At 43.4% G+C, this 26,208-nt stretch overlaps 1 protein-coding gene across 1 annotated transcript in view; it reads right to left on the bottom strand.

Annotated features, from left to right (window-relative positions):
• Positions 1–794: 794 nt before the first annotated feature.
• Positions 795–26,208, bottom strand: part of LOC139314482 (solute carrier organic anion transporter family member 4A1-like) — a 39,477-nt gene continuing 14,063 nt past the window's right edge. Inside the window, exons 5-11 of the mRNA XM_070940124.1 lie at positions 17,343–17,497; positions 13,544–13,739; positions 11,795–11,960; positions 9,254–9,426; positions 7,121–7,185; positions 4,627–4,775; positions 795–947 (exon numbers count right to left, since the gene is read on the bottom strand). Of these exons, the coding sequence (XP_070796225.1) occupies positions 795–947; positions 4,627–4,775; positions 7,121–7,185; positions 9,254–9,426; positions 11,795–11,960; positions 13,544–13,739; positions 17,343–17,497 (1,057 nt within the window). The remainder of the gene's footprint in view (positions 948–4,626; positions 4,776–7,120; positions 7,186–9,253; positions 9,427–11,794; positions 11,961–13,543; positions 13,740–17,342; positions 17,498–26,208) is intronic.

Below are 26,208 nucleotides of genomic sequence, written 5' to 3'. Positions count from 1 at the left end.
TAGCTGGGGCAGAACAGACAAGCAGATTTACTCCCGCAAGCTACTGCAACATTGCAACCATCAAGCAATGACCAATATTAATATTATTATTAATAATAATAATAATAATAATAATAATAATAATAATAATAGTACCTAAGAAAGATTTCACATTTTTAATCAACAAACGATAGGTTGGCTAGACAATATTTATACCTCATTTATACCAAAGATTTTACACCAGCTTGAATATGTGGTCGAGTGCATGGTGATGGTTGGCTTCTTTAGTGCTTTATAAAGGAATGGTATAAAGTTATGTTTAGCCCTTCTTTAAATAAATTAATACTGTAAGAAGTGGAGAGAACGGATAGCACAAATCTTGAGGTCAGATCTGGTGTCTAAATACAAGATCAAAACACTCCATAAAGCGAGGGTCTTTCACTGAGCAAGTCAAAACAAAAAAAACTTCCTGCAACCTGCAAAAATTGTTGCTTTCCATTTTCTTTTTTCTTTTAATATTCCAAGACCATCTCGGAATTGCAGTCCAGATCCAGGAGAAAATGAAACTACTCATCTCTTCAAGATCCTTAGCTCCCTCTTTTCACAGTGGAAAGACGAGGATTCAAGTTTTGCCATGTGCTTTTGCTGCTTGTGAAAAAAAAAACACACAAAAAAACAATAATAGATCTTCACGAAATTGCTTTTTCCTGCAAAAGGAGGAAAAGAAGTCAAATCTGCAAGAAGAGATGAGCAAGACATTCTTTTGCCACAGTTTCTGGGCAATTATGAGAAAATTGTTTGTGATAACCCAAAGGTTATACGTCGCCGTCGGAAGGCCCATGTGAAGATTTACTCTCCTGGAGATCAGAGGTGCCATTTTCGGAGACAGCCGAGCTGCTGTGGAGAGATTCTGGGGAAGGGGCTTTGTAGAGCATGCAGGCCAGTAGGAAGAAACACGAGCCCATCACCTGTAAGACATCCAAATTTTGGTTTTTAATCTTTCAGCAAGAACGCCGTTCCTACGTGTCCCCAGTTTCTCAGAATACAAAAAACAAACAAACAAAAAGATTTATTTATTTATTTATTGGTTCGATTTATATGCCGCCCTCCTCTGGAGACGTCAGGGCGGCTTACAATGCGTTAAGCAATAGCCTTCATACTTTTGTATATACCTGCTTAGTAGGGCTTTCGCCCCCCCACCCCCCCAAGCGGTGTTCTTTTTTATACAAAGTCAGCTTATTTCCGCCACAATCCGGGTCCTCATAGATAATAGGAGCTGGAACTGATTGTCTCCTTGGATGAACTAAGCGAGTCTAAAACATTAGCACGATGCTTCCCCAGATTTCAAAGTACAGTTAGTCCTCAACATGAGTGGTCCTTGGTGCTCTCTGAGCTTGCTTGTTTTCTTGCAGATGTTTTATTACCAACTAGGTAACATCATCAATGCTAGTATTAGCTAGCTAGATGATAGATAGATAGATAGATAGATAGTAGATAGATGATAGATGGATAGATAGATAGATAGATAGATAGATAGATAGATAGTAGATAGATGATAGATGGATAGATAGATAGATAGTAGATGATAGATGATAGATGATAGATAGACAGATAGATAGATGGATAGATAGATGATAGATAGATAGATAGATAGATAGATAGATAGATGATAGATAGTAGATAGATAGATGATAGATAAGATAGTAGATAGATAGTAGATAGATAGTAGATGATAGATAGATAGACAGATAGATAGTAGATAGATGATAGATGGATAGATAGATAGATAGATAGATAGATAGATAGATAGATAATGATACAGAAATATATAGCTAGACAATTAGATGATTAGACAGACAGATAGACAGATAGATATGAAGGATTCTTGGTGCTCTCTGAGCGTGCTTGATTTCTTGCAGACATTTCATTACCCAACTAGGTAACATCATCAGCGCTAGTGCTAGCTAGCTAGATGATAGACAGACAGACAGACAGACAGACAGACAGACAGACAGACAGATAGATATGAAGGGTCTTTGGTGCTCTCTGAGCTTGCTTGTTTTGTTGCAGACATTTCATTACCCAACTAGGTAACATCATCAGGGCTAGTAAGGAGTGCTGTTTGCTGTCAGTTTGCTTGAAGGTCACCAAGGTCCCTTCCAGTTCTCTTCTGATTGACCGAACTACAGGTAGTCTTTGACTTGCAACCACAACTGAGTCCAAACTTTCCGCTGCTAAATAGGACAGCTTTTAAGTGAGTTTTGCCCCATTGTACGACCTTTCTTGCCACAGTTCTTAAGTGAATCACTCCCGTTTGCTACCTTAGTAACACGGTTGTTAAATGAACCGGACTTCTCCCGTTGACTTTGCTTGTCGGGTTGCAAAAGGTGATGGATGACAAGACACTGCAACTGTCATAAGTATGTGCCAGCTGCCATGCCTCCCAATTTTGATCATGTGACTGTTGCAACGGTCATAAGTGAAACATGCTCATAAGCTGCTTTCCCCCCCCCAGCGCTATTCTAACTTCAAATGGTCACTAAACGAATGGTTGCAAGTCGAGGACTACCCTTTAGAAGAGTTTTGTACGGTGGACCTGCCGAGAGGCAATGAAATTTTGGAAGAATATTCTGAAGTGGCTCAATGAAATGTTGGGGCAACATATACAATTACGTCCTGAGATATTTTTATTAGGGATAAGACCCGAAAATGTTAATAGAACGGCATGGTACCTGCTGCTGCATATAACAGCAGCTGCAAGATTGGCATGGGCCCAATACTGGAAGATGGATGGTAGCCCACCTGAACAAGTAGTAATTCAGAAAATAATGAATTGTGCGGAATCAGATCGACTTACTATGTTACTGAAAGGACGGGGGGGACACAGATTACTATATATCTTGGAATCAATGGTATAATTGGATGTCAAATCTGGACCGGGGCTCCTTGCGCACAGTCACTCATGCCCTCGTCACTTCCCGTCTGGACTACTGTAACGCTCTCTACATGGGGCTCCCCTTGAAGAGCACCCAGAGGCTCCAGCTGGTCCAGAATGCAGCCGCGCGGGTGATTATGGGAAAGACTCGATGCTCCCATGTAATACTGCTCCTGCGCAAGCTGCACTGGCTCCCGGTGGTCTTCCAGGTGCGATTCAAGGTGTTGATTGCCATCTTTAAAGCACTCCATGGCTTAGGACCCGGATACTTACGAGACCGTCTTCTGCCACCGATAGCCTCCCATCGACCAGTACGCTCCCACAGAGAGGGACTCCTCAGGGTGCCGTCGGTCAAACAATGTCGACTGGCGACCTCCAGGGGGAGAGCCTTCTCTGTGGGGGCACCTGCCCTCTGGAATGAGCTGCCCCCGGAGATTCGTAGGATCCCTGACCTTCGCACCTTTCGCCGCGCCCTCAAAACGCTATTGTTTCACCAAGCAGGGCTGGCCTAAATGCTATTTTAATGGGTGGTTTCTATTTTAGCTCTTTCGGCCAAATTATTTAATATTTTTAAATTGTCTTTTAACTTTCATACAGTTGTGGGTTTTATTTTTGGCTGTACACCGCCCTGAGTCCTTCGGGAGAACGGCAGTATAAAAATTTAATAAAATAAAATAAAATAAATAAAATAAATCGAGCTATAAATAGAGATATTGGATAAGCATGTCAATTGATATATGTAATAGACTTTTGTACATTATCCTATATATGTAATGAGACAAGTTTATTTCCTTCTCGCGTTGTGATGTAAACTGCTATAAATTTAATGTTTGTTGGATGTATAAGATAAAAAAAAAAAGAAGAGTTTTGTATCGAGGGCTCCTTAAATGAGCTGCCATAATCTACATGGCAGCTCAGCTTAAGGGACATTTTATTTAACGTTAATTAAGCTATAGTGATATATGAGCAGAATTAGAATCCGTGGTGGTTAGAATGCAGTATTGCAGGCTAACTTCTGCCTGCAGCCAGGAATACGATCCTGACTGGCTCAAGATTAACTCAGCCTTCCATGGTCGGTAAAATGAGGACCCAGATTGTTGGGAGAAATATGATGACTCTGTAAAAGAGTCGAGAGGGTGTTGAAGCAGGGGTGCCCAACATGTGGGCCATGGGACATTATCGGGCCGTGGCCTATTCACAACCAGGCATGAGTGGAGGGCCCTTCTTTCCCCCCAGCCAGGCCGCTAACCCACAAAAGTTAGGGACCCCTTTTGTAAAGCACTAAGGTAAAGGTAAAGGTTCCCCTCGCACATATGTGCTAGTCGTTCCCAACTCTAGGGTGTGGTGCTCATCTCCGTTTCAAAGCTAAAGAGTCAGTGCTGTCCGAAGACGTCTCCGTGGTCATGTGACCGGCAGGACTAAACGCCAAAGGTTCACGGAACGCTGTTATCTTCCCACCAAAGGTGGTCCCTATTTTTCTACTTGCATTTTTTTTACGTGCTTTCGAACTGCTAGGTTGGCAGAAGCTGGGACAAGTAACGGGAGCTCACCCCGTTATGTGGTGCTAGGGATTCGAACCGCTAAACTGCCGACCTTTCGATCGACAAGCTTAGCCACTGAGCCACTGTGTCTCATTTGTAAAGCACTATGAAGCGGTATATAAATCTATACAGTAGAAATGTGCTATTGTTGTTGCTATAATCCGGAATTACCTTGAATATCAGACCAGCGATCAGGGTATATCGACTCATGGAGGAGTTTTGATAGACATAACAAGATCCTTGTTCACCACATTGACTCTGCCACAGAAGACACGACTTGTCAATCATCGACCCAAAAGCAATGGGGCCCGGGATGCTCCCTATCAAAGGACAGGAAAGGAGAGGTGTCGTATATATCAAGGATTTCATATTACACAAATTACTTCTGGAATAGCTGGAGTGTTTGATTCCGCAGTGTCAATTGTATTTCATCTTGTCTTTGTTGGAACCAGATTTATTTTGAAAATTTCCACTGGCCAACTTTTTTTTTTTTTAATTTGATTTATATGCCACCCTTCTCCGGAGACTCAGGGCGACTTACAATGCGTTAAGCAATAGCCTTCATACTTTTGTATATTTTATACAAAGTCAGCTTATTGTCCCCATAAACTGGGTCCTCAATTTACCTACCTTAGAAAGGATGGAAGGCTGAGCCAACCTTGAGCCTGGGGAGATTCGAACTTGCAGTAATTGCAGGCAGCTGAATGTTAATAACAGGCTATTAGTCTGCTATGCCACCAGGCTCTTCATAAATGGGAAAAAATTACTCCGAAAGAATAAGCGGTAAGACAATATTAACTCAGAATGGTTCATAACCTCTTTCAAAAAAAATACCAGTTCCAAGATCAACCTTATATATGATCCCAGTGACAGCATAACAGCAAAAGTGTCATTCTTCACAAAATGAGCATTTCTAGCTCAGCGTCTATACAGGCAGTCCTCGACCTATGACCACAATGGAGCTCCAAATTTCCACTGCAAAGTAAGTGAGTTATGCCCCATTTTACGACCTTTTGGCCACAGTTCTGAAGTGAATCACAGCAGGTGTTATGCGAATAATGCAGGCGTTCAGTAAACCTGGTTTTCCCTACTGACTTTGCTTGTCAGAAACTGGTTGGGAAGGTCAGTAATGGTGATCACATGATCCCCGGATATGGCAGCCGTCATAAATACATGCCAGTTGCCAAGCATCCAAATTTTGACCACCTGACCATAAGGATGCTGTAATGGCCATACGTGTGAAAAATGGTCGCAACTTCAAATGGTCACTAAACGAATGGTGGTAAGTCAAGGACTACCTGGACCATATTCTGACATGCCAAAATTTCAGCAGTTTAGAGCAGGGGTCCCCAACTCCAGGTCCGTGGACCTGCACCAATCCGTGGCATGCCAGCAACTGGGCTGTGCAAACAAGCCTCATCCGTGGGAGGCAGGCAGCACAGTAAACCACGTCCTTGCAGGTCCATGGAAAAACCTTTCTCCATGGAACTGGTCCTTGGTGCCCAAAAAGTTGGGAGCCATTGATTTAGAGCAGAGGTGTCAAACTTAAGGCCCGTGGGCTGGATGTGGCCTTCGGGGTGCTTAGATCTGGCCTGCAGGGCCGACCTGGAAACAGCAAAGGATCGGCCCACGGTGTCAGGGTTCCAACAGATGCCCTAATTAAATCATGAGCCCCGATCCAAGCTTCAAAACAAATCCAGTTATTTATTAGGAGGTTCATGTCTGCACATTCCCAAGTGAAGCCAGCTCTGACCCTACGTAATTTACACCCCAGTCATGACCCTGTTTCTCCCCTCCTCCCAGGGTATGTCATTAATCACAATCTCCAACGGAGCAATTTTGCAGGTGGTAGAGACCACTCCTCTCTGGCCGCTGTGGGTAACCCTGGGATACAACCTTGAGAGAGATAAGTCTGGACTATGCATCTGTCTTTGCCTGCCATGCCGTTTAATCCCCCCTTGCTTATGGCAAATTGAGAGCAGGCCAGGGATGCTTTGCGAGTTGACACATGGTGCCTCTGCCAGTGAAAATGTCCCTCCCAAGCCCTAGTTTTGCTGGCAGAGGGTTGCAGGAGGCCGTCGCAGCAGAAAACACAGCTTGCAAGGGCTCCGTTTTCACTGGCAGAGGGTTGCAAGAAGAGGTTGCAGCCGAAAATGCAGTTCGGGACCTCGTTTTTTGCTGGCAGAGCGCTCGGGCCACCACAGGCGCCCCCGACACAAGTGATCACTGGCTGTGCCCACCCTGGCCACGCCCACCTCAGCCCCCTGAGGTCAAACACAACCCTAACGCGGCCCTCAATGAAATTGAGTTTGACACAGGGTGAAATGCTCCCGGTTCAGACCGGTTCAGCCAAACCGGTAGCGATGGCAGCCAGTGGTTCAGAGAACCGGTAGCGATAGTGGCACGAGGCTCCGCCCACCCACCCGGTCGTCGTTACTTCCTGGTTTTAACCAGGAAGTAACCTGTTTTTTACCCTCTGCGCATGCGTAGATGGTCCAAGTGTGCACATGATGTGCATGCGCGCGCGAGCGAAGGGTGGCACGTGCGCTTCCAAAATGGTTGGGAAGGTAAGTAGATTTCACCCCTGGTTTGACACCCCTGGTTTAGAGTATCCTAATTAAGACAAAACATGGAGAAGGCTACAGATTTTGTCTGGATACTATACCTAGCGTTCTCACAACAATCCATTGGATTCCTAGTGCAAATGACCTCTGTCTGTCGGAAACACACCTAGGAGACATAAAACCAACATTTAAAAACAAAGGCAAGCAGGATCAGTTAAAGAGTGATTCCAACACAGCCATTCTGTATTTTCCCCCATAACATTAAGTGTGAGAGTGAATTAACCATACAAAGGATGAGTAAAACGTGCCGGACAAAAGCCAGTCATCTCTTGGAGAGGGGACAAGCAGAAAATGACAAATTTGTGTTGTAACGCAAATGCCATTTCTTATGTACAGGTAATCCTCGACTTAAAGCAGTTCATTTAGTGACGGTTCGAAGTTACAATGGCACTGAAAAAAGTGACCATTTTTCACACTTACAACTGTTGCAGCAGCCCGATGGGCGCATGATCAAAATTTAGACATTTGGCAAGGTGTTGTGGCCCGTCAGCAGCCTGTGCAGCTAGTAGCTGATTCAGACAGTGAGGAGGCTGGTGTGGTGCTGCGCCAGCAGCCTGTGCAGCTGGCACTCGAGTCAGACATTGAGGAGGCTGGAGAAGATGTGGTGCCAGAGGTAGGGATTCAGCCAGGGCCTTCAGATGCACGGTCCCCTAGAGAGTAAGGCTTGGGGCTAATTGGCCACTCCCTTAGCCTATTTAAGGAGGAACGCTGACTGAAGCAATTTGCATGGAACAACTTCATTCACATACCTTCATGTCTTGTCTTGCTTATCTTATCAGTTTCCTGCAAATTTCTTCTGGGCATTCTGCCAACCACAGTAAGCTTTCAGTATCACTTTGAATTCTTGGCGGCTGTTAATGCAGTTAATTAACAGCCGTTGTTGTAAAAAAGTGGTTTATTTAGTAAACTAAGGTTTGAACAGACTTTGTGTGTGCTGCATTCTTTGGGGTCCGTAGCTGGGGCAGAACACAAGGTTGTAAAACAGGGCAAAACTCACTTAACAACTGTCTCACTTAGCAACGGACATTTTGGACTCAATTGTAGTCGTAAATCAAGGCGTACCCGCACTTGTACACACAGATAGTCCTCCACATACGGCCCTAATGGAGACAGCTCATTATAGTAGTTTGCCGTAACGGTTGTAAAACAGGTTGGTCACAGGTTTGCAAGTTAACAGTAACAACGTTGGAAGGGACCTTGGAGGTCATCTAGTCCAACCCCCTGCTCACGCAGGAGACCTGTACTAGGGATTCGAACCGCCGAACTGCCGACCTTTCTGATCAACAAGCTCAGTGTCTCAGCCACTGAGCCACCTAGTCTCACCCTGACCCCATTTTGCAATGTTTTTGCAGCAGTCATTAAGCGAAGGCCATGGTCGTTAAGCGAACCAGTGGCTCACCATGGGTAGAGTTTTGCTGAAAAGCAGAACTGCCAGTTTTGGGCCAAACTGTCATAGAACGTGGTCACATGACGGTGGGACATTGCAAATGGCTGCGAATGTGGCTGTGTGTGGCCAAGCGCCTGAAATTTGGTCACAGGACAATGGAGGGGATCCAACTGCTGGAACTTTGAAAACTTCATAAATCCCCTTTTTCAGCTCGGTTATTATTTCAAATGACGGCTGAGCTACCAGTCGTAAATTGAGGACTACGTGTACAAGCAGAAAAGGGTCGATCCTGAATTATGACATGATTATGCAGGTTCCATCCTTTAGAATAGGGGCCCCAAACCTGTGGGCTGCAGCCCACTAGCGGACCGCAGCCTACCATGTTTTCCCGAAAATATGACCTACTCCGAAAGTAAGACCCAGCTTGATTTTTACACATGCACCAGTGGTGAAATGTAAAATTTGTTACTACCGGTTCTGTGGATGTGGCTTGGTGTGTGTGTGTGGGGGGTAATATGACTGAGTGGGCGTGGCCAACTTTTTTTTTTTTTTAACTTTTAAAACCATTTTTTCTACAACCTCTTCGGCTGAACCAAACTGAAACTATAACCAAAGTTTTTTGCCCATGCTATCATTGTTTCTTAGCCAGGCAGGCTGGGGAATTCTGGGAGTTGAAGTCCCCAAGTCTTAAAGTGGCCACGTTTGGAGACCCCCGATTTAGATGGCTTAAAAAACATCCTTTTTGGCTCAGCTTTGAGAAAATAAGTCTGATTTCCCTGTAGCTTACCGCAATGTAGCTGTTAACGCAGGAATGCTACTTAGGAATGTGAAGAGAATGATAACAAACATGAAAACCAAGAGAAGAGTCCTTCTTTCACATGAAGATGTACACTTCCCTGCCATAGCCAGGCTGGAGACCGGAGTGTTGGGTCCAATAATGCAGCTGCATTCATGATAAACCTTGGGAAACAAGGAGACTAGTCAGTGGTGAAATCTGAACTGGTTTCCTACTGGTTTGCTGCTTGCGCATGTGCGCTGTGTGCCAAGCGCACACTGTATGCACACGTGCAGTGTGTGCCAAACGCACGCCGCATGCGCCTGCACACTACACGCCAAAAGGAGGCTTGGGTAAGTAGAACAGTGAGAGGGGGATCAGCTGTGCTGCGCGATTTAGCTTCGCTAGAAAGCAAGATTTCCTGCTGTTTAGCAAAGCTAAACCGCATGGCACAGCTGATCGTTGGAAGTACCGGTTCGTCTGAACCGGTAGCTTTTTTAAACTACCGATTCGCCTGAACCGGTAGTTTTTATCACTACCGGTTCACCCGAACCGGAATGAACCGGTAGCATTTCACCCGATAGTAGTTTAGAACAGCCACTACACACTGTAACACAGTGGTGTCTATTTCTTTTGTCTGGCCAATGTTACTCAGGGGAAACAAACCACAGGTGAGCGGTACAGCTCATATTTTGCATGCAAATATTCCAAAATTCAGCCCACAATATCCGGTTATACATGTACAGCATCTGGTCTGTACATGACTGAAGGAACTGTTATGTCTAATCCAGGGGTAGGCAACCTTAAATACTCAAAGAGCCACAAAGGTCCTAACCAGGAGCCCCCCCGTTCAATTCTGGAGCCGACCAGAAATCCGGTTCCTCCATCATAGAGTCTCCTCCTAGAGCAGCATCCTTTTTCCTCTACTTGTCCTAACCGAAAGCCCTATCAATTGTGGAGCTGACCGGTGACAGGGAGCCACAGCAGAGGGATGAAAGAGCCACATGCGGCTCCAGAGCCACAGGTTGCTGACCCCTGGTCTAGTCTAATGAAGAGAAAGACTAGGGATGATCAATCAATCAATCAATCAATCAATCAATCAGAAGAGAGCTGGAAGGGACCTTAGAGATCTTCTAGTGCAGACCCCTGCTCAAGCAGGAGACCCTATGCCATTTCAGACAAGTGGCAGTCCAGCCCCTTCTTAAAAATTCATTAAATTCATTAAATTCATTCTTTTGTTATAATGCATCCTAATTTACAATTTACATATTCATCCTAATATTCACACCATCTCATCTCTCTCCCTTATTCGGTTATCAATCCATCTATACCAAAGTTCCCACACCGTAGAGTATTCCGAGTCCTCTTTCTCGTTCTGCTCTAGAGTCAGTTTATTCAAAGTCAGTTTATTTTGTCTTCTGCAACAAACAGAGGTTTGTTCAAACGGGGAAGAAATCCCATCCATCACAATGTCTTTTTGTTTTTGTTTTTTTTTAAAAAATCTTTCTCAAGGACAAATCTGCCTATTTGGTTTTGCTATCATAACTGCAAGTGAAACTATGTCAAACAAATCGGGCACTGCAATAACATCCATTTTCCCACGAAGGACTATCTCTTCCCAGCAAACCAGTCTGGCTGCGTTAGATCCCATGCAGAAAGTCCAAAAGATGCTTTATCAAGTGTTTTTTTCAAAGGTGCTTTTGCAAGTGTTTTTGAATTCCGTTCAGTTCAGAATAGAGTTGGAAGGGACCTTGGAGGCTTTCTAATCCAACCCCCTGATCAAGCAGGAGACCAGACAAGTGGCTGTCCTGTCTCTTTTTACAAACCTCCAGTGATGAAGCACCCACAACTTCTGAAGGCAAGTTGTTCCACCGGTTAAATTGTCCTCACTGTTAGGAAGTTTCTCCTTAATTCCAGGTTGCTTATGGCAGTGTTCCAGTATTTAAGGGGCTGCCACAAAGAAAAGTGGGGGTGGGAGTGGGGGGTCAACCTATTTTCCAAAGCACCCGAGGGCAGGACAAGAAGCAATGGGTGGAAACTAATCAAGGAGAGAAGCAATTTAGAACTAAGGAGAAACTTCCTGACAGTTAGAACAATTAACCAGTGGAACGACTTGCCTCCAAAAGTTGTGAATGCTCTAACACTGGAAGTTTTTAAGAAGATGTTGGATAACCATTTGTCTAAAATGGTGTAGGGTTTCCTGCCTAAGCAAGGGGTTGGACTATAAGACCTCCAAGGTCCCTTCCAAGTTCTAGTTCTAGTTCTAGTTCTAGTTCTAGTTCTAGTTCTATCCTATCCTATCCTATCCTATCCTATCCTATCCTATCCTATCCTCTCCTATCCTATCCTCTCCTATCCTCTCCTATCCTATCCTATCCTATCCTATCCTATCCTATCCTATCCTATCCTATCCTATCCTATCCTATCCTATCCTATCCTATCTCCATAGACATAAACACAGAGAGTCAATCTCAGTTCTTTGGTTAAACATCAACAGGGTTTGGATATGAGAAGGACTTGGAGAACAAGCGAAGGCTGACATCCCACACGCACCTTTTCCCCGCTATCGTGGTTTATTGATGCTTTCTTGCAACCAGCATGGCAGGGCGAGTAATAAGTGATGCCATCGTTCCCACACACGGGATTGTAGGTCTCACGCAGGCAATGGCAGTCCATGTTGCAGGGGTCAGACAAGTTGAGATGACCTTGCGGGAGGATGCTAAACAAAACAGATCATTGGTCAATGTCTTTTCTTTCTAGCATCATCAGTTGGGGGACGCTTGAAAACAACATGCAAGGCAAGGAGGAGATTTACCCAGCGAAGGGTTACTGATATATCTCAATAGTCATTCAATGCTAGTTTGAGACCAGCAAGAAGTGGCATTCTTGAGCTGGGGTGGTGCAGTGGTTAGAATGCAGTATTGCAGGCTGACTCTGCCCACTGCCAGCAGTTCGATCCTGACCGATTCAAGGTTGACTCAGCCTTCCATCCTTCTGAGGTTGGTAAAATGAGGACCCAGATTGTTGGGGGGAAATATGCTGACTCTGTAAACCGCTTAGAGAGGGCTGTAAAGCACTATGAAGCAGTATGTAAGTCTACTCATGTCAGTCATGAGTGTACAGCATCCTTGGGCACCTACTGTATCAAAGTCTCATACCTCAACTGTAATATCTGTCCTGCCCCCTCCCCCTTCCCATACATTTATTTTAGTGGTCAGAATTGAGCATAAGGCAGTGTCTGTATACTTCCAAAATACCTCTCTGGAAGACTGTAAGGAAAATCCAAATATTATAGTATTTGTGGATTATTTATTAAAAATCTAATGTCTGTTACACAGTTGATCTTCTCTGGCTGCCACTCTTCCATAGAACAGGAGATGGATGGATGGATAAATGGAAAGTTTGATAAAGTAGATGATAGGGAGTAGGTGATGGATAGATATAGTACCGTATATGCAATAGATGATAAAGGATAGCTAGATAGACAGACAGACAGACAACAATGATAGATGGACATAGATATTGTGGATAGGATGGATGGATGGATGGATGGATGGATGGATGGATGGATGGACAGATAGATATGGGTAATATCTATATCCAGCACAGCTAGCTTGGTGGCACAGCAGACTAAAGTGCTGTTAAATAGCACCAGCTGCCTGCAATTACTGCAAGTTCGAATCTCACCAGGCTCAAGGTTGACTCAGCCTTCCATCCTTTCAAGGTAGGTAAAATGAGGACCCAGATTGTGGGGGCAATAAGATGACTTTGTATAAAAAAGAAAACTGCTTAGGGGGCCCCAAAAGCCCTATTAAGCAGGTATATACAAAAGTATGAAGGCTATTGCTTAACGCATTGTAAGCCACCCTGAGTCTCCGGAGAAGGGCGGCATATAAATCGAACCAACAAATAAATAAATAAATAAATATACCGTAGTTACAGCAGGTAAGACAAATGATAGAAAAACAGATAGATGACTGATGGATACAGACAGACAACACAGATATATGGACATAGATACTGTAGATAGGGCAGGGATGGGTGAGTGGATACTATGGATGAATGGATAGATAGATGTATGGATACTGTGGATGGATGGATGGATGAATAGATGGATACTGTGGATGGATGGATGGAGAGAAAGATACAGATAACACAGCTAGATAGATATAATTTTAGTAGATAAGGCAGGTGATAGATGATAGATCGACCGACCGACCGACAGGCAATGTGATATTATTCTTTTGTAGCTTTCTTTTGGAGTAGCCTCCTTTGCAAAGAGATTGTTCTTCCCCAGCTTACCTTCCGTCATGCATCTGGGTTACTCCAGCCATGGGCATATTGGGGCAATCAATAAAAAAGATGAAAATTGCAAGCAGACTCGACATGGTGCACATGAAACAAAACTTGATGATCCCTGAGCAGCGCAGCTTAAACTTGTTCACGATGAACCCTCCGAGGAAAGTGCCTCCTCCTCCTGCCGGAACCACAAGGTAGCCTTCCAAAGGAGAGGAAAACAGGTCTGTCGTTTTTCCAATCTAATTCTTTGTGATTTAAACCATATTCAATTTCCTTTAGAAGCTTATTAAATTAAAATTTAAGCCATCGTATTAACCTGCCATTCATTGGGATCCCAGTCAAAACGCAAGGATGGTTAAGAACTGCAAAGAATTGCAGACAAGTCTCTACAGGTAGTCCTCGACTTACAACAGTTCACTTAGTGACCGTTCAGAGTTACAACAGCACTGAGAAAAGTGACTTGATTTAGGACTATTTTTCACATTGATGACTGTTGCGGCATCCCCATGGCCACGTGATTTAACATTCAGATGGTTGACAACTGACTCAACTTATGACTTCAATTGCACCCCAAATTTCTGTTGCTAAGCAGGATAGTTGTTAAGTGGGTTTTGCCCCATTGTACGACCTTTCTTGCCACAGTCATTGAGTAAATCACTGCAGTTGCTAACTTAACAACATTATTTTAATTAGATATGGGCCAAATTATTTAATATTTCTTAAATTGTTTTTTAAATTTTATATCTGTGTGTTTTATTTTGGCTGTACACCGCCCTGAGTCCTTCTGGGAGAAGGGCGGTATATAAATTAAATAAATAAATAGATAGATAGATAGATAGATAGATAGATAGATAGATAGATAGATAGATATGGTTGCTAAGTGAATCTGGCTCCCCCATTGACATTGCTTGTCAGAAGGTCGCAAATGGGGATCCCATGACCCCGGGACACTACAACCGTCATAAGTACGAGTCAGTTGTCAAGCATCTGAATTTTGACCATGTGGCCATAGGGTTGCTGCAATGGCCGTAAGTGTGAAAAAAATGGTCATAAGTCCCTTTTTACTGTTGTGCTGTTGTCACTTCGAACGTCACTAAATGAACTGTTGTAAGTTGAGGACTACCTGTACTTGGCCTGACAGTACTTAGAACCTTCTGTGGGGAAAATATTTTAAGAGTTCAACAGTGCTGAATAAATGAACAATCGACACTTTCAGCAGGGGGCAGCATCTGGCCAGCTGTGAGTCGGCCAAGTTGAATCTGGTTAGTATTGGGAGGGAACCAGGAAGCCAAGACTCTGGACTAAATTTGTAAATTGAAAAGAGCTTATTAGAACATTTGCAATAGCAAACCAATATACGGGGGCAGTTTTGGGGGCCCCCAAGAATGGCCCCTTTAACACCACTTCTCCGTGACCTGCATTGGTTGTGGGTCTGCTTCCAGGTGCAATTCAAGGTATTAGTGATCACCTTTAACGCCCTTGGTGGCATGGGTCCAGATCAGTGGTGGGTTGCCCCCAGTTCAGACCAGTTCGCAAGAACCAGTAGTAAAAGTGAGGGGAGGCTCTGCCCACTGACCTGGACATCATCAGATGTGATCTGCGCATGCAGCTGGCACTCGAGTCAGACAATGAGGAGGCTGGAGAAGATGTGGTGCCAGAGGCAGGGATTCAGCCAAGGCCTTCAGAACCTCCAGAAGCTCCCATAAATGAAGAGGAAGAAGAGGAGGAGCCTCTTCTCGATGCACGGACGTGCAGAGCTGCCAAAAGGCAGGAGTGGCTCCTCAGGAGGAGGTCTCCTCAAGAGTAAGGCTTGGGGCTAATTGGCCACTCCCTTAGCCTATTTAAGAAAAATGACGACTGAGGCAATTTGCAGGAAACAACTTCGTTCACTCTCCTTCGTATCCTGATCTTCGTTCTCTTATCAATTTCCTGCAAATTGCTTCTGGGCTTTCTGCCAACCATAGTAAGATTACGATTATTTATTCTTTGGATTCTTGTAGGCTGTTAAGAAAGTTAATTAACAGCCTTTACAGTTGCAAGAAAAAGTATGTGAACCCCTTGGGATTACATGTATTTGTACAACCCTGGAAAAATGAGGAAACTCTTACAGATGAAAATATAATTTAAAAGATATTAGACTGTGGAAATGGATAGGTTAACATTAAAGATAAAGAAGACACAGAATATGTTTTAACATGGGATTTGTTTTACCAATGGTTAGATAATAGAGGTAGAAATTAGAAGCTGGAAGAATACCACTATGTACAAGTAGATAATATTATTATTACTATTATTATGTATAAGTAAATTGACCCAGACAATACACTGTTTACTAAGCACTTATGTATGTTAAAGAAAAATGTATAATTTTTTTTCCCCCAAAAAAAGAAGTTGTGGGAGCTTCATCACTGGAAGCTTTCAAGAAGAGACTGTGCTGCCATCTGTCAGAAATGGTGTAGGGTCTCCTACTTGGGCGGGCGGGGTTGGACTAGATAACCTACGAGTCCCTTCCAACTCTGTTAATCGGTAATTTGTAATCCCACCTCCCTCTACTCCATCCGCATCCTCCCCACTTGTCATCAGATTTTAATGTTTTCATTTTAATTTATTTATGTTTTAATGTACTGCATAAATACATTTTTGCAACCAAAAGCCTTCCAGAGTTACCCTGTGGTAAGATGGGCAGCCAATAAATTTTATAAATCAATTTTATAAAAATAAATAAAAATAATAATAAAAAAAATTAGTGCCTAGGAAACGACAGGTAGTCCTCGACTTACAGCAATTCCTTTAGTGACCATTCAAAGTTATAACGACACTGAAAAAATGTGACTGATGACCGTTTTTCGCGGTGACAACCATTGCTGAATCCCCGTGGTCAAAATTCAGACGCTTGGCAACTGGCATGTACTTATGACGGTTGCAGTGTCCCAGGGTTAGGTGATTCCCTTCTGACAAGCAAAGTCGGTGGGGGAGACAGATTCACTGAACAATCAGGTTAGTAGCTTATCAACGGCAGTGATTCATTTAACAATGGTGAGGAAGGTCGTAAAATGGGGCAAAATTCACCTAACAAATGTCTCAGTTAACAACAGATACTTTGGGCTCAATGGTAGTCATAAGTCGAGGACTAGCTACAGTGGTGGGATTCAAATAATTTAACAACTGGTTCTCTACCCTAATGACTGGCTGGGTGGGCGTGGGCGTGGCCATGGTGGGTGTGGCCAGGGGGTGTGACAGGCAGCATTCAGCCTTCTATACCCCCTTGGAAGCGAAAACAGGTCGTGGGGGGACATGCCGCCCCCCCACCCGTGCCCCATTGTGGGCCTAGTAGGCCTCCCTGCATCCTCCTGGGAGTGAAAACAGGCTGGGGGGGGCACGCCACTCTCCCCGTGCCTCGTTTTGGGCCTAGTAGGTCTCCCTGCACTTACTTGGGAGCCAAAATGGGGCATGTGGGGGCTCCTGGAAGGAGTGGGGCGGGGCTTGTGGTGGGATTCAGCCAGGTCGCACCACTTCGGGAGAACCGGTTGTTAACTTTCTGAGCAATTTGGTGAACTGGTTGTTGGAAGAAATCCATTAAGGCAGAGAATCGGTTGTTAAATTATTTGAATCCCACCACTGGGCGGGGCCACCCAGCAATTTAACTACCGGTTAAATTCAGGGCCGAACCAACTGAATCCCACCACTGACTAGGTGTATATGGATGTGGCCATGAAGCCATCAGGAGCTGAGCTCAGCTACTGGGGATTAAAACCCCCCTAATAAAGCTTTATTCAACGATTTCTTTTTTTTTTTTTCTTACCAAACAAAGTTGCTGCTTCAGAGGCACTTAAGCTGAATTGGGATTCAAGGAATTTGGGCCCAAAAGTTGACATCCCAGCAATCAAGGTAGCTTCCGTAGCTCCAGCTAAGCAAAGGAAGATGAAAGTTGGGTTCTTCAGTAGCAGCCAAAGTGACCTTTAGGATCCCAAGAAACAAAAGGAGGGAACAAATTATTTAGTGTAGATCCTATGTTCCAACCCAGGTATGCAAGCATTAATAAGGTGATTTCCTTTTATTTTAGTTAATTCTTTTTCCTTTTTTTAGCAAGGTTTTCCTGAGGATTATAATCCCATGTCCCTCATGGCATGTTCTCCCAATTTCTTCTAATTAAAGAGAAATGATTGTTATCTTTCAAAAGATTGTTATCTCTCCATTGTGATTAGTTTTTCTCTGTATTTATTTATTTATTCCGTTATATTATGTAGTGTATATTGGAGGTGGTGACCCTTTGAGAGCTTATGCCACGAAATTTCACTTTAATGTATGCCGATTAGTGTACATTCAAAGTGACAATAAAGTTATTATTCTAGTATTCTATTCTATTCTAGCTGGACATGAATAGCTAGTACAGGGATGGTCAACCTTGGCCACTTGAAGACTTGTGGACTTCAACTCCCAGAATTCCCCAGCCATCATCATGGCTGGCTGTGGAATTCTGGAAATTGAAGCCCTCAAATCATAAACTTGCTAAGGTTGGACAACCCTGTTCTAAAAGAATATTAGGACAAAGAATGAAATAGAATTCAGGCAAAGTAGGACAGATTTTCACAACTTTCGAGTCAAGATTACAAAATTTAAGAGTTAACAAAATTTCATTGAGAAGCCTAAAAATTGCAGTCCCAAAATATTTATGATTGCCCAATTGGAAAGCACTGATAGGAGGCAGGAAGGAATTCTGAAAGAGATGGAGAGCAAACGAAATTCCAACAAATCTCACATCTGGGAATTATTTGTGCATATTCTAGGTCCGTGATGACGAACCTATGGCATGTGTGCCACAGGTGGCACGTGGAGCCATATCAGTGGGCACGTGAGCGTTGCCCTAGCTCAGCTCCAGCACATATGTGCACGCCAGCCAGCTGATTTTCGGGCCTTCTGGGCCCACTGGAAGTCGGAAAACAGGCTGTTTTTGGCCTCCGGAGGGTCTCCGGTGGGATAGGGAAGGCTGTTTTTGCCCTTCCCAGGCTCCAAGAAAGCCTCTGGAGCCTGGGGAGGGTGAAAAAACGGGCCTACCGGCCCATCATGTGCTAAAAGTGGGGGAAGTGCGGGGGCGGGGTCATGCGCGCAGGGGTGTGTGTGGCTGGCCAGCTGGTCTTTGGGTCTCTGCCGTGCATGCGCGGGGGCACATATGGGGGACTCATGAGGGCAAGCCTGGTGGGCGGGGCGCATACGCGGGGGCACTCGCATTGCATTTTGGGGGTTTGTGCATGCATGCCCCCCTGCACCCCATTTTGGGCCTGGAAAGCCTCCTGCACCAACCTGGAAGCCAAAATAGGGCGTGCAGGGGCCGGGGCACATGTGCAGTGGAAGCATGCACATGTGTGGGATGGGGCACATGCACGGGGGGCACTTGCATTGCATTTGGGGGGTTCGGGCACGCATGCGTGCATTCGCATGCGCACATGCGCACTTTGGGCACTTGGCACCAAAAAGGTTAACCATCACTGTCCTAGGGAGTTGCAAACATCGAAGCTTAATAATGGATGTATTTGCTTGAACATAGTACAGCTGTCAACTTGCAAAGCTTTCAAGTTGCCATGAGCAGGAGGGAGGGAGAACTGAAGTGAATTCCATACATTCTTTCTGACCACAATCAGAAGGAAGGTTTCACAGCCAGCCAAAGTGGATAATTGGAGAATGTGATTTATGACATGGCCAGGGAGGAGGGGAAAGACAGGGTCATAGGGGGACGTAAATCTGCGTGGGGTCAGTCCTGACTGCATCCCAGTATTGCCGGAATGGTGCTCCTAATAAATCACTATATTTCCTTTGAAGTTTGGATCATGGCTCATGAATTAATTAGGGCATCTTTCGGATACTTGACAACAGCAACTGTATTTTAGTTTGTCTGTTGTACAAAATCTATCTCTTTTTTTTACGAGAGTGTATTATTGTGCCTCCTCCTCCTCCTCCTCCTCATCCATCAAAAATCATTAGCTCCAAGAAAAATCCCTAAATCCAAGAAAAATGCCCCTCCAAAAACCATCTTTGGATGAGGTGGACTGTACAATCAAAAACTACCTAACTACCTAACAAACTAACTAACTGAATGAATGAATGAATGAATGAATGAAAGAAGGAAGAAAGAAAGAAAGAAAGAAAGAAAGAAAGAAAGAAAGAAAGAAAGAAAGAAAGAAAGAAAGAAAGAAAGAAGGAAGGAAGGAAGGAAGGAAGGAAGGAAGGAAGGAAGGAAGGAAGGAAGGAAGGAAGGAAGGAAGGAAGGAAAGAAAGAAAGAAAGAAAGAAAGAAAGAAAGAAAGAAAGAAAGAAAGAAAGAAAGAAAGAAAGAAAGAAAAATAAATAGTCTTTATTATTGAAGTGTTAAGGGAAAAAAACACAGTCCTGGGAACAGAGAAATGTCCCTAACAGAAAATTGGTTCCTAAAAAAAAATCTATTAGAGACAATAATTTGAATTCCCTTGTGATATACTGTAGCAGCTGCTCAGCAATGTTTTCTCACACAGGCCCTTTCCCAGAAGTGAGAATGACCTAGGAACCTACCAGTTAGTAAGGTGTCTGTATTTCTAGACAGTTAAATCTGGTGAAGAAGGGGGGAAAAAAACAACTAATCTAAAATGCAATTTGTGGTAATTTCTTCTGCTTTACTTATGGTTCCCCGCCCCCGCCCCCGTTCACTACCAGGAAATTAGAAAGGGAACAAAATTAACCAGACAATGTATGTCACACAATAGCTCTTTCTGTTTGAATAGTCAAGGGTATCAGGAAAGGGAGAATTTTAACTGAGGGGTATTTTTGGTGCTCTCTGAGCTTGTTTTTTTTTTCTTTCTTTCTTTCTTGCAGACGTTTTATTACCCAAACTAGGTAACTTTTTCAGTGCTAGAATGTGAGCTATTAGTAGGAAACGTGGTTGAGTTAATGCCAGCTAAACCTATTTTGTGTATATTCAATACTAGCGGGATGCCCTATGAAACTATGTGATTGGGTGTGATAAATTGACACTTAAAGCCTGAAACTTAATGTAGAATAAGGCAACTGGCAGTTGGAACAGAGGGGGAGAGGGAGTAGACTGTCCCAGCCTGCAGGATGGATGAGTCACGTGCTGGCCACGCCCACACCCAGTTTAGTGAAGGGGTAGCACCAGAGCATGTTAATATAAGGCAACTGGCAGTTGGAACAGAGTTCTTTTCAGGTGGGGAGGGGGAGTAGAATGTCTAGCTCCTTAGCATCAGAGCATGTAAATATAATACTGTATATGAAATACTAATGATCTGATGGTCGTTTCGAAAAATCCTTTCTTAGCGAGCACCTAGAAGTCAAGAGGAACATACGTGCCAAATTTCAAGTTTGTAGGCTTTACTGTTCTGGAGATTTCGTGATGAGTGAGTGGTATTTGGCTTTTATATACAGGTGAAACTCGAAAAATTAGAATATCATGCAAAAGTTCATTTATTTCAGTAATGCAACTTAAAAGGTGAAACTAATATATGAGATAGACTCATTACATGCAAAGCGAGATAGTTCAAGCCTTGACTTGTCATAATTTTGATGATTATGGCTTACAGCTCATGAAAACCCCAAATTCACAATCTCAGAAAATTAGAATATTGTGAAAAGGTTCAATATTCTAGGCTCAAAGTGTCCCACTCTAATCAGCTAATTAAGCCATAACACCTGCAAAGGGTTCCTGAGCTTTTAAATGGTCTCTCAAAAGAAGTTGGATGGTCCCAAAGTGCTGTATCAAAGCACATTAATAGAAAGTTATGTGGAAGGGAAAAGTGTGGAAGAAAAAGGTGCACAAGCAGCAGAGTTCAGTGCATCAAGAACCACCACACACAGACGGATCCTGGACATGGGCTTCAAATGTCGTATTCCTCTTGTCAAGCCGCTCCTGAACAACAAACAAGGTCAGAAGCGTCTTACCTGGGCTAAAGACAAAAAGAACTGGTCTGTTGCTCAGTGGTCCAAAGTCCTCTTTTCTGATGAGAGCAACTTTTGCATCTCATTTGGAAACCAAGGACCCAGAGTCTAGAGGAAGAATGGAGAGGCACACACTGCAAGATGCTTGAAGTCCAGTGTCAAGTTTCCACAGTCTGTGTTGATTTGGGGAGCCATGTCATCTGCTGGTGTTGGTCCACTGTACTTCATTAAGTCCAGGGTCAACGCAGCCATCTACCAGGAGATTTTGGAGCACTTCATGCTTCCTTCCGCAGACGAGCTTTATGGGGATGCTGACTTCATTTTCCAGCAGGACTTGGCACCTCCCCACACTGCCAAAAGTACCAAAACTTGGTTCAATGACCATGGGATTACTGTGCTTGATTGGCCAGCAAACTCGCCTGACCTGAACCCCATAGAGAATCTATGGGGCATTGCCAAGAGAAAGATGAGAGACATGAGACCGAACAATGCCCAGAAGAGCTGAAGGCCGCTATTGAAGCATCCTGGTCTTCCATAACACCTCAGCAGTGCCACAGGCTGATAGCATCCATGCCACGCCGCATTGAGGCAGTAATTGATGCAAAAGGGGCCCAAACCAAGTACTGAGTACATATGCATGCTTATACTTTTCAGAGGTCCGATATTGTTCTATGTACAATCCTTGTTTTATTGATTTCATGTAATATTCTAATTTTCTGAGATTGTGAACTTGGGGTTTTCATGAGCTGTAAGCCATAATCATCAAAATTATGACAAATCAAGGCTTGAACTATCTCGCTTTGCATGTAATGAGTCTATCTCATATATTAGTTTCACCTTTTAAGTTGCATTACTGAAATTAAAGAACTTTTGCACGATATTCTAATTTTTCGATTTTCACCTGTATATAGATTGTGGGAAACAAGCGACTATCTTAGCATCTTGTGGGGATCAGGCCATATTAAACCACAATGAGGTATATTTGTTTATGGACATCATGTGAAAGGAATAAAACTGTATACAGTTAAGATTAAACATGATGTATAAACCCAACTGCATAGTTAGTATTGGCATAAGGAAATAATTTAGAGTGGTTTTGCAGATGGTTTCTTAATGCAAAGATCTCAGTTTCATCCATTCAATAAAAGTTGGGTTAATATTTGGAGGAAAAGGAAGTTAAAGTCACAACATAGTTTAAACTTCTGCTTTTATTTCATTTTTGTTCGCTGAGTTGGTCACACTTTGCCTGGCTTTTAAATGTTATTTCTGAATGTAATTGTCTTATGCAGAATAACTGTGTCATGGTCTTGAAAAGTGGCATATGGTCAATTTTTTTTTTTACTTTCCATATATATTTTACTGTTAACAGTTCTTAGATTAACAATGGCTGCTGTGTACTTGCTTTTATCAAGAGACTTCAGAGAAAATGCCATTTTCTTTGCAAAGATGGGTTCAGAACAATTAAAACTCGGACCATACATTTTCTGAATAGTTTTTAATCCCAGAGCTCTAATTGCACTCAACAATGAACTAAAGGGCCACCATCAGTGAGCTGTTGGACAGCATTACTTGGTCTGTTGTGTGGATGTTTGGGTGGTTTAGGGGTGGGGAATTTGTGGTGGGTGGGAGTGTGTTTGGGGATTGTTATGTGTGTTGGGCCTGGTCTTTGGGTGTTATGTGAATTTCATTGTATGGGTATACTGTGTATACACGTACAATGACAATAAAGTTATGCTATATATACTATTGTAAGTATAATAGATTCAACTTCACGATTCCCAACAGGTTAACCCTAGCATTAACCAAACTACTGTTCCTCCTCTAAAGTTTATGTTTCTGAGTTTAGATCAGTACATATTTCTGGGGTAGCCTATTTTGCCCCTCCAAAAATTAAAATACTGTTGATTCTCTGTCTTTAGGAACGGCAGCTAACAATTTGTGTACAATGAAGATACAGCACTGCATTATATCAGTCTGTTTTGAAGGCAGCACAAGGGCCTCCGAAATGAAGGGTGCATTTGTTTGGATCCTCTTTAGAAGACAATTCAAGAACTGTTTTCAGTTTGGTAGCAGACTCATCAAAGGAATAAAACAACAAATGAGACTAGACTAAAGAGACGTCAAAGAGGGACGTGGTGGCTCAGTGGCTAAGACGCTTAGCTTGTCGATCGAAAGGTCGGCAGTTCAGCGGTTCGAATCCCTACCGCCGCGTAACGGGGTGAGCTCCCGTTCCTTGTCCCAGCTTCTGCCAACTTCGCAGTTCAAAAGCACATAAAAAATGCAAGTAGAAAAATAGGGACCACCTTTGGTGGGAAGGTAACAATGTTCCGTGCACCTTTGGCGTTGAGTCATGCCAGACACATGACCACAGAGACGTCTTCAGACAGCGCTGGCTCTTTGGCTTTGAAATGGAGATGAGCACCGCCCCCTAGAGTCGGGAACGACTAGCACATATGTGCAAGGGGGAACCTTTACCTTTACCTTTAAAGGGACATCATAACTCAGCATGTTGAAGGAACCCAACCACTGGCTATGCTTATACAACTGTAGACGTTCAATAAATGAATAAACTTGTCACCCTACACTTTTTGGGGTTTTTTAAAGAAGGGACTGATTCCTATCAGGTCAGTTGAATTTACTTGTCAATAAGCTATTGTACATTTGTTCATGATTTAAACTAATCAGTGTCAGCATAGCAATAGCAATTAGACTTATATACCGCTTCATGGTACTTTACAGCCCTCTCTAAGCAGTTTACAGAGTCAGCCTATGGCCCCCCAATAATCTGGGTCCTCATTTTACCGACCTCGGAAGGATGGAAGGCTGAGTCAACCTTGAGCCTGTCAGGATCAAACTGCTGGCAGTTGGCAGACAGCAATACTGCATTCTAACCACTGCGCCACCACGGCTCTTGGTCACATAACATGTTGTATTCCTGCTACCTCTGGTTTGTAAGTGATCTACGAGACCGCCTTCTGCTACCAATAGCCTCTCACCGACCAGTACGCTCCCATAGAAAGGGGCTTCTCAGGGTGCCGTTGGCCAAACAGTGTCAAGTGGCAGCCCCCAGGGGGAGAGCCTTCTCTGTGGGGGCACCTACCATCTGAAACGAGCTCCCCCCGGAGATATGGAGGATCCCGGATCTGCGCACGTTTCGTCGTGCTCTCAAAACATTTTTATTTCAGCAGGCTGGCCTGGCCTAACTCTCCCTTTAAAATTTTTAAATCATTTAATCTGTTTTATAAATTGGGTGTTTTAAATTTGTTTTCAGCCAAAATATTTAATAATTTTAATGGACTTTTAATGTTTGTATTATCTGTATTTTATCTGGGCTGTTCACCGCCCTGAGTCCTCCGGGAGTAGGGCGGTATAGAAATTTGATAAATAAATAAAATAAATAAATAAATCTGGCTAAACATTTTATAGTCATAACAACTGGAAATCAAGGTTATTAACATAAACTCTGTGATTTATTCTGGGAACATAATATCTTATAATAATAAAATTATTGTAGTAGTTGTATTTTGCTGTATTTTGTTAGCTTGGATTTCCTGTATTTATTTATTCATTAGATTTTTATCCTGCCTTTATTACTTTTATAAATAACTGATGGTTAACGTACATAATATTCCTTCCTCCTCCTATTTTCCTCACAAGAGCAACCCTGTGAGGTGCATTAGACTGAGAGAGAGAGAGAGTGACTGATCCAATGTCACACACAGCCAACTTTCCTGCTTAACTGAATGGCCCAAAGTCACCCAACCAGAATGCCTAAGAATAGAATAGAACAGAGCTGGAAGGGACCTTGGAGGTCTTCTAGTCCAGCCCCCTGCTCAAGCAGGAGAACCTATACCATTTCAGACAAGTGACTGTCTAGCCTCTTCTTAAAATCCTCCAGTGATGGAGCGCCCACAACTTCTGAAGGCAGCTTCTGTTCCACTGGTTAATTGTCCTCACTGTTAGGAAGTTTCTCCTTAATTCCAGATTGTTTCTCTCTTTGATTAGTTTCTATTGTTTCTTGTCCTGCCTTCCGGTGCTTTGGAGAATAATTTGACCCACTTTTCTTTGTGGCAACCCCTCAAATACTAGAATACTGCTATCATGTCACCCCCAATTCTTCTTTTCTCTAGACTAGCCAAACCCAAAACCAGCAGCCATGCTATATACAGTTTAGTCTCCAGGCCTTTGATCATTTTAGTCGCTCTTCTTTGAACTTTTTCCAAAGTCTCAACATCTTTTTTTGTAGTCTGGTGACCAAAATTGGTTGCAGTATTCCAGGTGTGATCTTACTAGGGCACTAATATTTCACACGATCAAAGGCGGAACTAGAAGTCTGGCCAGGCTCAAGGTTGACTCAGCCTTCCATCCTTTCTAAGGTAGGTAAATTGAGGACCCAGTTTGTGGGGGCAATAAGCTGACTCTGTATAAAATATACAAAAGTATGAAGGGTATTGCTTAATGCACTGTAAGCCACCCTGAGTCTCCGGAGAAGGGCGGCATATAAATCAAATTTAAAAAAAAAAGTCACAGTTTCCTGGTGATTGACCTAAAGTCACCCAGCTGGCTTTCATGCCTAAGGCGGAAGTAGAACTCACAATCTCCTGGTGACTGGCCCAAAATCACACGTCTGGTTTTCATGCCTAACATGGGACTAGAACTCACAGTCTGCGGTGATTGGCCAAAGTTATGCAGCTAGCTTTTGTGCCTATCACAGGACTAGAACTCACGGGCTCATGGGTTGTCTGAATA

This window comes from Pituophis catenifer, unplaced genomic scaffold (assembly GCF_029215685.1).
Source record: "Pituophis catenifer annectens isolate HBS135680 unplaced genomic scaffold, rPitCat1.0.hap2 SCAF_3, whole genome shotgun sequence".
In the NCBI taxonomy this organism is placed as follows: Eukaryota; Metazoa; Chordata; class Lepidosauria; order Squamata; family Colubridae; genus Pituophis; species Pituophis catenifer.
This window is presented reverse-complemented; position numbering and strand designations above follow the sequence as displayed.